This window comes from Ooceraea biroi, chromosome 1 (genome assembly GCF_003672135.1).
Source record: "Ooceraea biroi isolate clonal line C1 chromosome 1, Obir_v5.4, whole genome shotgun sequence".
NCBI classification, from domain to species: domain Eukaryota; kingdom Metazoa; phylum Arthropoda; class Insecta; order Hymenoptera; family Formicidae; genus Ooceraea; species Ooceraea biroi.
In genome coordinates this window covers 7841342-7860166 of record NC_039506.1, presented here as the reverse complement: position 1 = coordinate 7860166, position 18825 = coordinate 7841342, and the positions used below count along the sequence as shown (strand labels likewise).

At 45.5% G+C, this 18825-nt stretch overlaps 1 protein-coding gene across 3 annotated transcripts in view; it reads right to left on the bottom strand.

Annotated features, from left to right (window-relative positions):
- Positions 1-18825, bottom strand: part of LOC105288137 — a 292115-nt gene that overhangs the window by 223937 nt on the left and 49353 nt on the right. For all 3 annotated transcript variants that reach the window (XM_011354156.3, XM_011354157.3, XM_026972322.1), the window contains exon 3: positions 15931-16128. In XM_011354156.3, the coding sequence (XP_011352458.2) occupies positions 15931-16128 (198 nt within the window). The remainder of the gene's footprint in view (positions 1-15930; positions 16129-18825) is intronic.

The window sequence follows — 18825 nt, the reverse complement described above, 5'->3', positions numbered from 1 at the left end:
ATCAGAGAAATCGCAAGTCGATGTGCGAATCACTCGGCTTACGAAATATCACATTTTTATTTCATGAAGACAGCGCAAAGTTTATATATGCGATTTTGTCGTTTTATATACATATATATATGTTAGTTAGAGACTGTATGGTTTCTTTAATTCGGGATGTAAAGAGATATCAGAATAAAACAATCTGACATAATTAATACAATTGAAAAATATATGAACATATTATATAAAAAGTTATCCTTGCTTGCACATCTCATTTATATACAAATTTTACAGATAAATGCTAAGAAAGAATATGCTGATTCTGATTACAAAATAATTGCAATGCAAAATACAGATTTAAATACAATTCGTAATCAGCTGAGATCGTAAAATCGATACTCGAGATAAGAGAACAACTATTAAAAGCAGTGCTGTAGAAAAGGTGCAAGGAAGGTGGGGGACATGAAAGTAAGCGAGGTGCAGTACGCACAATCGATATCCGCCGTCTTATCACTCGCGTGTCAAAACGCGCCTTCGTTATCGCGCCTTAATTCGAAAGTGAATCAATTTCCCGGCAGTGGGAATCGGATTGCGCGCAACACGAGGGAAAAGCGAGGGAATCTGAGCGGATTAGTCGCCGTACACCTCCGATCTCTCGTAGATTAGTGGAAACGGAGAGGGTGAATTGGCCCACGCGCTCGCTGACGCGCATCGTCATAGTGCGCGTCGATGAATGAAATTTATTATTCGCCTAACACGTGCACTCGCTACGTCAGAACATTGCTCGGGGCCGATCGGCCGGACGGCGGGCACTGAGATATTATAATCGCCGTGACGACGTGATACGCAATTAATCCATCGCGTGCATGGGCGCGCGCACGCTCCGCGGCGCGTATAATAATAACGCGTATCGACGCTAGCGAGTGGATGCGCGAATCGCGCCGTGGCGGTATGATTAATGACGCCGCCTATCAGTGCGTGAACGCGGCAAAACGAAGACAAATAGCCGCATCAGGGCACTTTAAACGCGTTCACCGCGGATCCGTTTCCGTCGAAAATGCATGCGAGTACGCGCGCATCGCGAGGAGACGCGCGAAGATTATCTCGCGTGCGAGATCGCGCGAATTCCTCCTGGCGAACCAATTAAACCGCGAGTATGCATGCGGGATGATCGTAGACCGACGATCGAGTAATATTTTGAAGACCGAGGCACTTTGAGATGATCAAGATCGATCTCTCTTAGCGGCGATTCAACGGACATTCAGCGCTTTCCGTTGTTTTTTTCTTTCATTTTCGACAAGGAAAGTTGATTAAATGAAATTTCGATCGTAGCGAGATTGACCTGAAATTAATCGGAAAATCTAGTTTAGTTGTCGATAGAATTTAATTAATGGAAACCTGTTTGTGTGTGTTTTGGTTCGATGTGATTTGCGCGATACACGTTCATCAAAGAATTGATTGCGATAAGAGCCGAGTGGATTTTACTATTTGACTCTACGGGTGTAATTGAAAAATTCACAAATGTGATTTAATTCTGCATCGTTCTCGGCGCTTCACATACGCGACGTATCGCACCCGTCGAAGGGTCTCCTGTGACAGAACGGTTACCAGATGCGCCAGATATATCGGCAATTCGTGCACGAGTGCGCCTTTCCGCGCGTAAAACTTAATTTTAACGGAGATCGATTTATGAGGAAATATGATTCGCTGATAGCATAACGTGAGAAAGAGAGAGTTGCTGCGCTAATGGTGCACCGTTCACGTCTTCTTATCGTATTTTACAATTGCCACGCTAATGGACCGTATTATATCGCCGGGATGACGCGTAATTGAGATCGCGAGTTATCGTTGCGATCTTCAGAGAAGGAGTGATATTATTATTATCACTGTTATTCACGATACTACTGCTCCGTACATTTCCATGTGCACATTTATAGTCACGTACCTTTGATATTCAATTATCTCGAAGATGTTTATAGAAAATACATTTGTCAGATTTATTATCTAATGAATTATAAAGTAACAAGAGGATCTACATCAATCTATATTGTAACAAGTACATTGAAATTAATCTTTCATAATTCGCCAAATTTATTCTCACTTCCAGGATTACTGAATCGGGTGTGAGGGAGAATTTAAAAGTACCGTCGTTCATTAGCGGACGTTCACTGACGAAAGAACGGTGCCCATGCAAAAAGCTCGCTCCGTCGAATATAACGGCACACGCCCATGAGCTTCCCCGCAAATGCTTGGGGAACTTTCGCGAGCGCGAAAGCCACGGAAACTTCGAACTTTCGCGCGCGATGCGGGCCGAAACGCGCCTTTCTATCTCGCCCTTAGGACCGGGGGGCGAGAGCGAGGGCAGAAGAGGCTCTGATTGACGACGGCGGACTTTAATTACTCCGCCGCAAGACCCGGGGCACGTGGAAGCGAAAGATAAGCTGGCTCGTTCGAATGAAACGAGCGAACGGCGAACGGGCGCACCGGCGCGCAAGTTATGCCGCAATTATGCAATTAAAAGTCTCTCTCGCGGACAGATGTAGTCCGCTTTTCGCGAGCGCGTGCACGCGCGCACGCGCCCTGTCTTCCGGACTAACGACTTCCGTTACATGCGGTCGTGACTGCGGCGGATGCGTGTTCCGACGAAAACTCTTGCCGACGAATTCGCTACGGATGTCAGAATGAATTAGAACGCATTGTGAAGCAAAGGACAAACGATTGTAGCGGTTCCGAGTTAGATGAAAATAAGATACACCGCCACGTGCTACAATGGCAATTACTTCTGAAAACGACAAAGGCATGATGCATCGTTCACAATAAATCATTAATTAAAAGGAGACTCAAAATGCAGTATTATTATTTTTACTTTGAGCATTATCGTAAGTAGAAAATGTCTCAAAGATGTAGTGATCTTTTGCAACCGTGATACTTTGATATATTGGTAGTTTATCGCTTGAATAACTGCACAGAACAATACACACACACCACGCTCGCGCGCGTTCACCACGAGATGCTAGATTAAGTGTATGTCAACTCGGCCAGACTTAGCGTACCCGCTAAGTTACGCTCGCTAATTGCGGAGGTAACCCGCACACTTGACACATCGCTGAAGCTGACGCGAAAATTAATCCCGTTGAGACGGGGCTAGACCGCTGCACGATGGAGGGTGAAAGTCCTGGCGGAAAATTTCGCATTTCGCACAGGATGATTACAGAAGTGTTGAAATCGCGCTGAATGTCTCGGATCGCTTCCGCGTGCGCGGCGAATTCTCGAATCGCAAACATGAAATATGAATCTCGATATACGGTATACGGGCTCTTGCACGTCGCGCGCTAATCTCGTCACGTTATTTATGGGCGCGACGTTACACGGACTGCGTGTCTTGGAGCATAATGCGCGAGAGTGGCGCAAATTAAATCGTGTATTATACAAGATCATTGCGAACCGCTATTGACTCGCCTGGCCGATACCCCGGACAGACAATAGCGCTCACGGTCCACCGCATCCGAGAGGAAAAGTCATCTCGCGAACGTTTGTTTCTCTCGGATTGTTCCCCATCGCGATTGCTGCGCTTGGAACAGCTACCGAAACTATTCACATCGACATGCTTAATTGATCGAGCGAACTGACAGAACGAGGAGGCACGCGCTACACATAAAAATCGGTATATAAAATGAAACGCGAAATAATTGACTTTCTTGACTGATTCTCAGAGAAATTCGTGTTAGAAAAATCTAAAGTTGGATTCTTCAGGCTAATATATCTTAATCTAAGAGCTCCAAGGAATGCCGCAGAGAAGGATAGTCCCCGCGCGCTTCATGTGTACAAATTCATGTCTAATTGTAAATGTGTGGACGTAGCTTGTACATTAGAATTCTTATATATCCACTTAAGTTCGCCTAGTTTAACTCTCAAGTATAGCAACTATCCGCAAGGGTACATTGCGGATATAATCGAGAATCTTTTTCTCTCTTTTTCTTTCTCTTGCGCTTAACGATTGCGGTGATGTATGCAGTAACTGGAATGAGACGAATAAAAGGCTCCGCCGATCAATACGTAAATGGGTTAATAGCTCGTCCTTCGAACGCGGTCTCTACTCGACTGTTCACGTTTGTCTGTTGATGGTCGTATAAACTATAATAGCCTATGTAGATTACCGGCTCGACGGAAATCGCATGGTTGACAGAGTCTAAACATCGACCCGACCTATTACGGCATGCACGCACACGCATCTTTGCTATGTTTTATGCGCTGTAAGTGCATGAAATGAGAGACGCACTCGGCCTCTGCTAATATCGATTGATCTAATGACACAGCTGATGTGCCCTATGATGGGATAGATCGATGGGGCGAACGATACAGAGTTTTCGTTATTATATTATTTCGCGTAACAACGAGTGACTAGTGTGACTGCTTTGATCATGAAAGATAGCCAATATGGAATACACACACACACACACACACACACACACACACACACTCCCGCGACCCTGAAAACTTCACCCATTAGTAGGAAAAGAAACGATCGTACCGGTACGAAAGTGATCATCATCATTCGAACCTATTCATTAAGACCCTTCCTCCAAGAAAAGACAAGCGGAGTTTATAAGCACGGTCGAAAATTAATTGCTGATTTCTTGTTATGTAATGCGATTCCCTGCGAGTCTGGCAAACAAGTCAGACAGAGTCACAACCACGATATTTTCTGATTTCTTCATTTCACAGCTATTCTCGAATTCCTCTCCTTTCGTTTTTCAATCAAATTTACATTAACGATGCTCACAATACTGCTGACAATATTATAATGCATTATTATATATTATTATATGCAATATTATAAAGTTAATACTTCAACAGTAAAACATAAAGCATACAAAGCAATATAAGCATGATTATGAATGTTTCCTCAATCATTCCAAGAGATCTTGAAATTGCTCGATTGAAAAATGCTCGAAGCATAATCTGCGGTGCACAGTCATACAGTAGGAAATTGCAAAAAATCCAAATTTTTCTCCTATTAAACAAACACTCGATACTGAAACTGTACCGTCACGTTGCCTCAGCATTGCGGTGCGCTTTGTGCCGCCAATGACCGCGGTAACGTTGAATAATAGGTTCGGGACGCAGATTGATTCGAGTTGCGTGCAGCGAGGCCAAGCGGGCGAGCGTTTCGATTCGTTCGACGGGGGAAAAAAAATCGATACTAATTTTCATAAATCAAATCGAGCCACGAATGAAATTCAATGCAACGGCGTGTTTCGCTTTTCGACCGATTTATCTTCCGGTCCGGTGCCGGGGAAACGCGTCGAGAAAAGCTCGTCGAGCACCAACGCCTCGCGATCGCGCCGGCTTCGCGCGTAGCACGTAGAAAATCTCGGACGCGTGGAAATCATCCGGTGATCCGGCGTCGGCAACGCGTACGTTACACTTTCTCCACCGACAGCCATAGATTCCGCACGCCTACAACTACACGGGGAGGAGGGGAGGGCCATTATTTCTCCAATTACAACTTTCGTTGCTCACGAGCGCACGGGCCCCGCGCGATGTCGCATAAATCCTCGATCGATTAGCCCCTGAATTGCGCAACGGGCAGAGATCGCCCGCCAGGCGGGTGAAATATTTCCATATGCAGGAAGTACCACAAATTAAGAGAGAGAAAGATACAGATACATGCGCGTAACGCGCACGAGGAGCATTCGTAACTTTGCACGAGCGTTCGTTATGTCACTCTCGCAGCGAGCATTGTCGTACCGACTTGCTTGTGGTAGTAAGTACATACGCGGCTATTCGTCTGGCGATGTCGGGACGCGGGCATTAATGGGAAATCCGATAAGCCGTCGATAAACTGATTTTCGCACGATAAGGCATAATCATGTACATGGCGTGGAGTAATTCCGTTCGCGCGCGTGCTGCAACTCGTACCCGCGTCATTACGCGCGGCGCACGTTCGCGCGTATACGCGCCAGATAAATCCGAGATAGTCAATCTCCTTGACAATCAATCACAACGGGAACCAACTGCTGCTGCTACGCTTTCACTGGCTTGCGAGGTGAACACCGCAATGCGGTTCCCCCAACTTGTTGATGCTCGGTACCCCTCGCGTACCCCTCGCCATTCGTAGGGCGCTTCCCCATTTGATCGAGTCGATGGAGAATCGACGGATCAATTATCACCATTGACTTGATCTCCTCCCATAACTGTTCCGCGTAGCGCATCCGACGCAACGGACGCTAGCCGCGTTCTACGAGTGTTCTACGCCGCTTTCGTTTCCTCGTTATCCTTTTTGTTTCCTCCGTGAAACACCGTTATCGTTCACGTTGAACAACGAGGTATAATGGACGATAAATTAGTCGGGCTTACTAAGAAGCGCACCGGCCAGGAGGATTTACCACCCCCTAATAAAAAAGTACGGCAATAACATTCTAATTACTTTGTTGATGATGCGGATTTTATTGCCGCGCTATATTCTATTTCGATTTACGACATTTAGAGAAAAAGGTAGGATATATCTAGATTCATACTGATTACTAGGAAGGCGCGTCTACGCAATGGTCCATTGGCTACTCCGGATTAGTTACGATACAAAACACGTAACAATCATGTTGCGTGAGGGGCAATAGATTACTGTTGATTTGCTGCTTTACGCTGCTTTATTTTAAGTTATTTCAGTCCTTATCGCAATTTTATCGAGTTCGGTGTGATATACGATATCACTCGAATAAATGATGTAAGTACTCTTCAATAATTAAACAGAACAAAAAATGAAAAACAAATACAAATATCTGCTTTTAATTTAATAATTTAATTTAATAAATTACCTAAGTTGTAAGATTAAAACAAATCTGAGATTTCTATCGACGTACCTTTCGATACTCGCAGAGATATTTCAAAATGTCAAGTAATACAACGACGATTGGAAGTTTTTCTGAATATGCGCGCGGCCGAAGTGCTTATTACGAGGTGTGTAATGGACTTCCGCGCGAGTTTGCCCGCTTGGCTCGCGTCGCGTTGCGTTTCGCGCTCGCGCAGGATAACGACATAGCGCGAGCAAACGAGAACAACAACCGTCCGGAATACGAGCGCGACGCTGCGTCGCGCCGAGTCGGCTCCATGCGAATTAAAGCGCGTATAATGAGTAGCCGAGGGTGGCAATCGTTCAATTAATATCCGAGACGGACGCGAGCGTCCGGCTGGAAAGTCGACACGTGCGTATGCGCCGGCCGCTTGAGTGCGCGATAAGAAAGCTCCGTGCGTATTTACGTGTGTACGCGCAGTATATCGGAAATTGTAGACTTTCTCTCTTGACTATAGGTTCTATTAAATTATTTCTTTAATTCTTCCTGTATTTTCCTTTCCTTGCTGCAAAATTCGATGTTTTGTTTAATGCAACATCACATTCGATCGGTCATCTCTTTTTAAAGAGACTTGAACATTTTAACGAACGTTAAATAAAGAATATCGCAATATAAGGATTTTAATAAAGGGCACCATTTATTCAGATCTTTTCAATTTCTTGATTCTTGATTTGATTTTCTTTCCCTGGGTGGTATCCAAGAGCTGTAGATCTGCTCGTATATAATCTTTTAATTGCGTACATATATATACACGTGCACGCATAAAAAAACGTTCGGGTAGCACGAAGCTTAATTGCAGCGCATCCAGAGGAACTAAAAGCTACAAACTCACTCCGGTGGCTGAGCTAACCAGTTCGCAGATATTCCGCTTACCGAGGAATTATGGTTACGGAGACAAGGCGGATCCCAAGCGGTGTTCTTAGCCCACCATGATTAAATGATTCTAAATTATCGTCGCGCAGCGTAAGCGCGCGGGACACTTTTACGCGCTTACGCGATACATTAGAGACGTGCGATGCATCAAAAGATCCCGCGCGAATGCTGGCTAATAACGATAATCGTTATTGCGCGGACGCAAAGCGCAACTTTTTCTGTCCTCGGGACATTGACTGAGATTTACCGCCGCGCTCTCATTGCTGGGATCGTGTCCTTTTTGGGGTATGACGACCGCATAGGCGGATTACGTGTGTTGCGTTCCGCCTGAGATAACGACGTAAAGAGATACGATTACGAGCTTATGAAGCACGAGTACGGACGCAAGGAGAGGAGAAACGGAAGAAGAGCACGAGCACGATGCCGGGGCGTTGGACGGATTAAGCGGGAATACATGTAGTTCATTTCGTTTCAGTTTACTTTGGACCAAGACGGGAAACTTGGAATGCACGTTAATCTCAGAACCACAATGTGATCCGCTTCGAGCGCAAGTTACCCAGGGATGATGTACGGCCCCACAAGTATCATAGAGTCTTATGAAACATATGTAAGAAACTTTAAGTATCATAAAACGCATAATGACAGACGTATAATGGAAACGAGCTCAAATGGAAATCACGGGATTAATATCAAACTGGAGCGGGAATCGCATACAAAGTCATTGATAATCACATAATGTGCCGATCCTCGTGCACGGAAATTCCAGTCACACGAGCACGAAGAGCAAAACTTCTCTCTTGTATTACGTATTCTGAATATTACAGAATCGCGTGGTTCTTCGCGATACCACGAAGAGGCGGCAGAAAACGATCGGACGCGCGGTGCACACGCGCCTTATCCGACACGCACGCGCGTAACGTGCGTACACATTCCGAGAGAGCCGGTAGACACTTTTACGCCCACGACTTATGATCGGACGAGCTTTTATGCGCCACTACTCGCCGGTACACGGATACCGTCCGACACAACGACAACGACGACGACGGCGGCGGCGGCGACGGAGGTTGTTTAACGACCGAGAGAGCAGGAAGCCGCGAAGTGTATATGCGTACGTGTATGCGTGCATTCGCTGCACTCTCATTACGCGCGAGATTACGAGAGGGCGCAGGAACATGACAGAGAAACAAACGGAAAAGCTTCCCGGACGGACGTGGCCGGAATCGCAGTTTCCGCGGCCGCTTTCTCGATCTTGAGATCGGCCTGCCACCGATCGATTCGACGACGATTTATGATATGACCGCTTTCTCCAATTCTCTCAATTTGAGATCCCGCGCGCGTCACGTCGCAGCGCATCGCCCGTGCCTGGATTTTCTGCGCCTAATGGATCCTACGGGACCGCGCGCCCCATGGGGGATTTCCAGCGAGATTTAATTGAACCCCGTCGTCTGCACGCACGTGATGCACTGACGATCGCGCGGTCGTCCGCTGCGAGAATTAGAGTCCCCGAGATTGCAGCGTGGATTCCAACGCGCGATATCGTTATCTCCTTTTCGCGACGATTAATCCCACCTACCCGTACCTCCGATTAACTCGGAAGTGGTGGCGCATGTAGCGCAATTAACATTCCTCCTGGTACCGACGGATTCCTCCCGTAAACGGGACTGTACCGAGTGTCGAGCGGATACAATATCCTCCCTGTTTAAGAGGCGCAATTCACGGCTGAAGGATGCGCTTGGAGGTGAAAGGCACGACGAGACCGGCTACCAATTAAATCGTATCTTCAAGAGGACTCGAGCGAGTAGCGAGGAGCGAGCTACGGATAACTCGCGTGCGGCTTGTCCGAGGCGGATTTCTCGGCGCGATTCTATGAACTTACGAAGTAACCGTCTCCGGTTTTGTGGCGCCCGTAGTTTTACGAGGCTAATTTATTAACCGCCCGGACACAGAACATCGCGGAACCGTTCCTCGGGTGGTTCTGTTCTATCTATGCTCGCGCGCGCGCCCCGGGAAGCGCAAGAAACCGCTCAATCTTCGTTCCAATCTTCCTAAAGTACAAGTGCTACGGACCCCGAGATTTCTCCGCGTCGCTTTCTTACGAGGAAAGCCGAATACAACGGCGACGTCGATATCTTGAAGCCAGAACAACCAACGTCATTCTCGGCCGGCTCGGAAGTAAAGGGAAATGTTGCGTGCTCGGAAATAGATGTGATGTGAATATGATATGATCGGTAATAGAAGAGATTACTGTTGCTGAGACTTAACCAATTGGCTTTGCTCTGAATTGCTGTTGCTCGAATCGAAACTTTAATCTAACTTTAATTAATGACTTGGGATTACAAGTACACGCGATTTCCAAAAGTAAGTAAGCGATCGTAATTTGGAAAAGATGTCAATAGGAGTTCAACTAATTTCATCGTAATCTGTTTCCATTATTTCGTTTCGCGTCTCGTTACGTTATCTTAATTGTAAAATATCATATACAGAATTTTATTAATCTGTACTAATGCAAAACGTAGATTGCAAATGGTGGAAACAAGCTATATCAGAAACGACCAATGTATCTTCCGCTTTCCACTACTGCTGTACTGTTGTCGTCGTTGTCACTACCTTCGTTGCTAGCTTCGCTACTGTCATCACTACCCTCGCGATGACAACCGACCGACGCACACTATCTTATCGCGATCTTCTATCGAGACGACGCGTAGTTAAGTGTTTTATTAGCCACGTTATCATTGCGTGCACGCAATAGCATGCATAACTCGCCGACGTACGCCGGATCTGCTCGGCAATCCGTCGATGACCAAGAGTATCATTAGGAATTCGTTTCACTTTTTGCGCAGGTCAGTGCCGGAGGTAACAAACGATTACGCAATCCGTCGCTTTCCTAACTCACGTGAAAGACCACCCCGTAAGTGAACGTTTCATTACTTTCGTAATTATTACGTGGTTCGCCGAGTAATTACGCGCGGGATCGCATTTAATCGGGACCGTCAACCTGAACGAATGACACACATCACGAATAAGTTGTATAAAAAAAGGAACGACATTACCGAACGGCAATAATTCCTTCGCATTAATTTAGTTTTTCCCTTCGGGAAATTATGCTGACTTTTTCACGAAATGCATGTAACTTTGCGTGCCATGTAATAACCGACTCGAACGAACGTTATTACGTTCCAATACTCGAATGATCGCCCGTGCTGTACTTGTTATTCCTGAACGTTTGTAACGCGAGGTAACAGTAGCCTTGCCGTTTAATGTATGCCTCACCTGAATGATTACAACGATACGCGCATCTTATCAGAATCGACAGAAAAGCGCGTATCAATATTTAAATTAATATTTAATCAATATTTATTCTTTAGCAAGTTTTTTGTAAGGAAAACTTATGCGAGTTTATACTACATTTATCGAAATGTAATCTTTCAGGAATCATTCGACAGGTTCAAAAGCACAAAGGACGTATAGAGCAGCTAAAAGCCAAAAATGGCTATAAAACGTACCATAATGATATTGTAACGATGCACCCACACGCCTTCACATACCGTGAAGAAGACATAGAAGCCAAAGACGAACTATTTATCCTAGCCCGCAGATTTCTATCGCACAGCACACAGAGATACGTTAATGGACAAGGAAGCCTCGTACTTCCTTTCGAAGAGTAGAAGGGTTCGTCTTATTGTCTCCCGCATGGAGGTCGGCACTTGGCTGCACAAGTAAATGGATAAACAACGCAACCGGATCTTCATTCACGCACGCGAAAGATGTATGCGTGTCAAGAAAATTACATTCAGCGCGCAATGGCATTTCGATTATTAAAATATAGCTCTTAAATGCTCAAGCATCGAAGACCTCAAGTGAGTAATAATAGAGAGCGAGTGACCTCGAAGATTCCTAACGCCTAATGAAACTTTCTCTCAATCATTCATAGATGAATATTTCTTAAAGGAAATTAGTCGTGAGTCTCAAGTTGTTTATTAGATACTTGAATAATTAAATTTTGCATTACTTGAGACAAAATATCAGAATACACATGATAAATAGATCAGATACGCGCATGAAATTAATGAGATACCGTTTTATAGAACCCCGTGTGAATCATCATTTGTGTTGCCATGTTTGGTCCCGTACGCTCATGGATCGTGTGCAGTATGCGCCAGTATAATAACCCTGTTAGGAAACCATCAAGCCGAGCCTTGCAGGGTATTATTGGGATGCCAAACGTTCGCATTCAGGAATATTCGCGCGCGTGCGCGCGTATATTTTCTGTCTGTTTCACTTGTAAGAGATATTACAAATCCATTGATAAATACCGTTTCTAAACGCGTGATTAAAACACAATTTAACAGCCATTTACAGAATTTCTCCTTTCACAGTTCGTATGTATGATCTACATATGAAATTACATAAATAAAATTGGGTTGCTGTGAGACTCAGAAAGATTTATAAAAATTACCGCAAGAAGGATATAAATGTTTAACGTTTACTGTTTATGAAGCACAATGTTCACAGATATCAAGATCTGAAAATCGAGCAATTCAAGCTCGATTTGAATTCTTTACTCGACTCAACTCGCGGTGAAACTTAAAAAGGCACGAATGCAAAGCAAAGGCAAAATCTACGCGATATGGGATCGCAGCAGGGACGCTTGAAATACGCCTGAAAAATCGGAGAAGCGGAAGCGCCATGGGAGGTAGCATCACCGCGCGTACGCGCATGGAACGATCATGAAATCGTGTTGGCGCGCGATAGCGAGCGCGTGGGCCGACGTTTTCCGCTTCTGCTGCCGGCACATGCACCCGCGCGAGATTAAGGCAGAAGCAGATCAGCGGATAGCAACGGCGGAGATATATATCGGTGGTTTACACGAAGGTTGAGACCCTGACGCGGTCCGGACGAGAATCGAGGCCCCGCAGCCTTCAATCATTGTCAATCAGTTCGGACGAAGCACCGTTACGGTGTCTTCGTGTTATTGTCGCATCCCACAAGGTACACCTACAATTCTTTGGCAACATTCCTGCGTCACTACGCGGTCCCGTTCACCGCGAGCAATCACAGCCGTACTCCCGGGATTACAGACGGTGTCACAATGCCGCACACCCGGCCGATCCTTTCGCAAAGCGCCGAGAAACCGAGGAAACCGACCGAGAAAAGAATCATTACGAATGCTTTCCAATTCGGCGAGGCTATCAATATTGCGAAGTCCACCGACACTCCGCGAAGTACGCGGAGAACACTATCGGCTTCCGATCAGAAGTTCTCGATTCGCGATTCTTCTGGGCGTCGCGTCGGAGGAGTCGCGCGAAGGGGGACGACTATCCGGAGAGGATATTGTTGTAAGAGATAGACAGATTCGTTCCGACGACATATCTCAAGCGCACACGCGTGAGAGCACACACGCAGGAATATATCCAATTCAGCTCGGGTGTGCACCACGCGTAAAAAATTATTTTACGAGGCTGAGGACGACGTCTGTGTCTCCGCTTATGAACGTGGGCGTGCCAACGAAGCGAGAGGAAGACGCGCGGCACGCAAACGCCGCGGAATAACGTCGCTCGCCGAGATTGCCGTGCTCGTAACCGTAGACATTGATAAGTAGGATTCAAGGATCGGGGACTGGGCTACGAGAGCGCGGAGGATGTTTGGCTCGCGCAAATAGACTTTACGAGCCCGGGTCGTTCGCGCACGTAACAGTTACCTCGGATCCCAAGTGCTCAGCGTCCCGCCCGTGGCACATTTTCGCTTGCCGCGGAGCGGCGATAAAATGCGAGCGGCGGGTAAAGCAAAAAAAGACAAAAAAAAAGAAAAGACTATAAAAAAGAAAGCACGAAGGAAGAACGATCAGGGTGAGAGAGAGAGAGAGAGAGAGAAAAGAGAAAATGAGAGGGGGAGAGAGAGAGAGAGCAAAGGGAGGAGGCTACGAGGCGAAACACGACGTGTAAATATTCGCAGGGCCCGCGTGGGCGCTCGGGCCCCTCTGGTAAAGATACTGGGGAGAACCGACGGTGCAGGTGCGCTCGCGCTCTGAGCGAGAACACTTCGGCGGACACGTTTATTTCGCACCCACCTGCGTGAACGTGTGCTCTATCACAGAATCGAATTGCCCGCCGACACCGACGCTTATCGCGGCTCGGCCGAGCGAGCGAGCGAGACGTCGCCGATAGGAAAGACCGGCCGATCGGCTCTCAGTGCTCGCGCGAATCCTGAGAACCCCGTATAATCCGCCCGTATGTTTTATTTTCCACCCGTGTCTCTTGCACCGCTCTCGTCGCCGGCTAGATCTTGCCTTGCGCGAATTCGAACGCGTGATACGTAAGAGAGAGAGAGAGAGAGAGAGAGAGAGAGAGAAGAAGAAGAAGAAGAAGAAGAAGAAGAAGAAGAAGAAGTATAATCTCGATTTTTATTCCGCGTCGAATGCATGAAACGCTCGCACGCCTTGAAACGTTATATTAGAGATGCATAAAGATGATAACGGAAAAAGTCCGTGGATTTCGAGAACGTTAGGCGAGCGAATTAGCTGTAGATGGAAGCCTCTTCTTGGTGATACTTCTTTTTTCCCGTGTCTTTAGGGCTGTCCAAGATATGCAACAAGGATGCGAGTTGAGAGGGAGAGCAAATTGCAAGACTGAGATGTCGCTCGTTAAAGTCGAATCTTTTTCATTTCGCGTACGAAGTGCTCGTGTTACCGTACTGCTGCTCGCTGCACATTACCCAGAAAAGCCAGATAAAGCGGAGCAGAAAGGAAGATGTATAGCCGCGATGACGAAGATGGGGATGGGAACGGAAATCGAGGCTATAAGACACGGGATGCGCGAAGACGGTTTCATCTTTGTAAGCCCATAGTTAGCGCGTCTAAGGTCGCGTAATGGCCATTATTCCATGAGAAATTATTGTTTTTCGGCTGCGAGCATACGCTGGTAACTTGGTCATTGTTATATCAGTATAGATGTACCGTAGCAATACTCATGGATGTGTCGTAAAGAATCGATCAGACTCAGTTTTCTGACTGAATCCTCGCGATGCAGTATAATTAAAAAAATTTAATAACAAATATACGTACAAAGATATTTAAGCTGTTATCGAGGAATTTACGTTTCATTAACGAGCTTTCTTTGAGAGCGTTTCATATCTGCATATTATACGTTGCATACATTTTCTGGTATACACACTTTTTTCTTCAACAAACAAGAGCGAAATGTTTGATAGATCAAAGAGTTCATGTGACGTTCGTATGTCGGGTGAAGTTGGTCGCTATATCGCGCGCATTGACATGCAAATCATCGCCGGTCGTGACAGCGTTATCGTATAGCAACAGGATGAACCGCACACTTTGAGTGGCAATTCCGCGCTTATGTCGGCGAATTCAATTAAACTGTCGTAAGCGACCGAGATGACGACCAGTGGTCGGTCCAGCTCTCAAAGCAACGTAGCGGAGAAACAATCCCGCCTCGCTGTTAATATCTGTTCTCGCGGTCCCTTTACCCTCGCCCTCAAGAGAGCGAAAGGAGTCGGCACTAGATCGGGGCACGTGACCCTCTGTGGATTAATTGCAGATTACGAGGGTACGGGATATCTCGGGAGAGCATTCGTGGGCGCACCCAACCGATATCTAATCCACCGTCGATGCGTGAGTGCGTTAATTAAGATTCCTCAAAGAGGGTTGAGCCAATCAAGGGAATCACTATTAAAACACGCTAGTTTCGATCGCGATTTACTAGTAATAAAATTTATCAAGCATCTAATTTTTTTTAAATTCCGAAGAATATAAGGATTTTCAAGGAAGCTTAAAGGTGTAAATATAATTAAGAAACCGTTGTCTCCTTCTAATAAGTTTTCTATCTTCATATAACATTCCTATATTAATCCCTCTTTTTTCTCCGTTTATATAATTAAAATATGTTAATTAAAATGCTACTACATGCACGAGATAAAGCGTGTGGAATAAAATCATCGGCGACAGCACGCCTTTGTCGACGTAATTTCAATCGATATCCATGGTATTTTAAGATACAAAATGACTGGTGTTTCGCAATCATACTATGCCACAACTAGATACTAGATATCTAACCATACACGGAGAGGCATGCGCCTGATTACTTTAATCGCTTCGCGGAATTATCTGTACAGGCAGTTTTCCTTACTCGCGTTTCTTTCCATTCTATTAATGCCGTGAACGACACGAATACGCCGGATAGCGTAATCATATGCCAAAGTAACTCACCGTTTCGGAAGCAGCATACTTGACTTCCGCCAGCAAGCCTGCAGCAGGTGACAGATAAATCCGGACAAAGTTGTCCAAGTTGCCGTGATAAGCGCAAACCAGGATGTCTCGCGCTTGCCTTATCACTAGATTCATAACACCGTCACCATAAATCGGTCCAAGCAAGTTCCGGACTACGGAAGCGAAATGTCCGCGACCCTGAAAAGTAATAACGATTCATTGACTTTCGTGCAAAGAGTAACTTTATCACTTTTACGTTACTACTGTATAACTAACACTTAACTTTGTCGCTTTACTTTTGAAATGGCTTACTTTACAATATTATTTTAAAAGATACTCATCTAAGATATCACATAGCATTATTGATGTATAAGTCGTGTTACTTTATTTATGTTCAATAATGCATTTATTTGTTACATTTTACGAATAAACTGCGTGATTTGTCTTGATCTTAAATAAATATAAAATAAACCAACAATCATGCGCGCGCGCGCGGGGATTGGTTCCAGCATTTTCAGTGTCTCGGGATTGTCGAATGCGATTATGGAATTAACCAGAATGCGGTGTCTAACTTATGCCACGGGTCATTTCGGGGCTACGCATCGTTACATCAATCACGTATTTTCAACACGTGTCCAAACACCGGAAGCAATCGAGACGAGGGAACCGGGCAGTTTCGCGAGTCCATTCACATCGGTTACGGAATCACAACCGCTATGCGCAAAATGGCAGTCTGTTACTGGCAGTTATCCCCCTCGACGTCAGGATAAACAAGGGGAACATGAATTAGGTTTTGCGACAAAAGCTGGCGGACATTCTGGCTAGGGGTTGCTGCAACACTCGCGGGAGAAAAACGTCAATGTTCCTCCTGAGAGCGCATCGCTTAAATCAACACCGAGCGGGGGCATCATTCTTGATGAGCATCTGTGCGAAATCGAATCAGCTGCGCGCACCGCTTATATCGACAGCCTAGCTTAATTTACCAAGGCAAACAATGGCATACGAAACAGACGCTTTAAACATTATCGCGTTTCCGGATCGTGATGATCTAAGAAGGAGAAAGTCGTGACTATCACGAAGTATAGAAAGCATATTTCAAATATTGTTTACAGCGTTGCAAGAGTAGCATTGACAAGTGCGAAAATGATGGCGAATATGTGTTTTATGCAATGCACAAGCAGTTTCTTCCCAACTCAATGAAAATGTATCAAATTTCATATGTATAGCATGTGTGCATATAGGTATAGCGTGAGAAAGATATAGAACTTCCGTTTGCTATACATCTCAATGTAGGTGAGTCTTGCTGCGATACGTGACTCGCATGTCCGAAAGACTAAGGTGCATGATCATTTAGTGTCTTGAGCCAAAACTCGTTTCTTCGAGATTGCGCGTGTTTCATGATGAGGAATAATAGCAGGTCCCGCATTGGGACGAGTGTTGGCGTGATTCTATTTCCAAGTTCCGAAACGCGTGCAACGTGCTTAGCCTATATTTCAGCATCGCGATGTGCATACATTACGTATGATCGATCGCGAGTACATCGCGCGGTGTTTCACCCGCACACGAACTGTGTCAACTTGACTGTTCCGTTCTGAGGCGTAATGACAGTCGAGTCAGTTTTAACTCGCACCTACTAATCGAGTTAGTCTAGAGACGTCCTTTCTAGCCCTCTGACATAGAAGCCGAATGACATTTATGCCGAAGCATACAAGATGCGTTGTCTTTATTTAAAATAAGAAATGTATCCACATATAGTATAGATATACATAAGCACTGTGTATGTATGTATTTGTATTTGTATTATATATATGAAAATACAAATATTTAATTATCATTAATAACATTTATCAATTTCAAATCAACGCACGTTTAATCATACTAACCGCAACTTTCACAACTTTGTTTCTATAAAAAATAATTTAAAACAACTAAAAGTTTCTCTTGATCTCCATTCTTTATGAAAGAAAAAAGTTTATTATATCAGATCGTATAATTTTAAATCGCTAGATAGTGGAATACATATTGGATCAGATAAAAAGTTTGGTTCGACTTTTGCGCCAAATTGTACCTTATTGCATTTAGCATTCTGCAGAAAGAAATTATTTATCAACCAAGTAATCACCATCCTTACCTACGATTACACATTATTGCCTACAATATAGACATTATTAACATTGTTGCCTATATTACATGCAAATTAATTTAAAGAACTGAAAATCGAATCGAACTTCTTGGTCTAACGCCAAACATATTTTTCAAATGACAAATGAAAGGAAATAAATTCGAAAAAAAATAATTTTTTTGCAATCCTCGAACGTAGCGTTCACAGCGATCCAGCCGCAGGTTATGAGCCCCATGTCGTGCATAGCATCCGCATCGCGCATGGAAGCCACGACGTGACCGACTGCCGACGAGAGTGTCACCGCCGGTATCATACCGTATCAACGGGCAACGCGTCGCCCAGTGCGCGGCATCGGAAATAACGGGCTTGGATCTTGCACGGGTATTACGTAATAGCCGGTCATTATTGGTGTGACGTGAGGTGTCCCGCGGGGGTCGCGCCGATTCAACGTTCATCACGCGGACGCCAGCCGCGTGCGCGCGCGTGCCTCGGAGAGTCTCTTCTTTTCCGCCGACGATCACACCCAGAGACCCCGCGACCCACATCCCACGCTTCGAGCACACGTCGTGGATCTCCTCTTCCGCCACGGAGGATGACATTTTCCATCGTCGTTGTCGTCGGCCATCCAGCTCGTCCGTGACCCCTCGCGCTCTCGCACGGCCACGACGCCGGTTCGTGCACACGCTCCGCGTGCTCGCGTGTACCGTACGTAGACCACGCGCGGTCTGTCCGCCGTCCACTGTCTCCGTATATTCTGACAAATTTATGAAGCC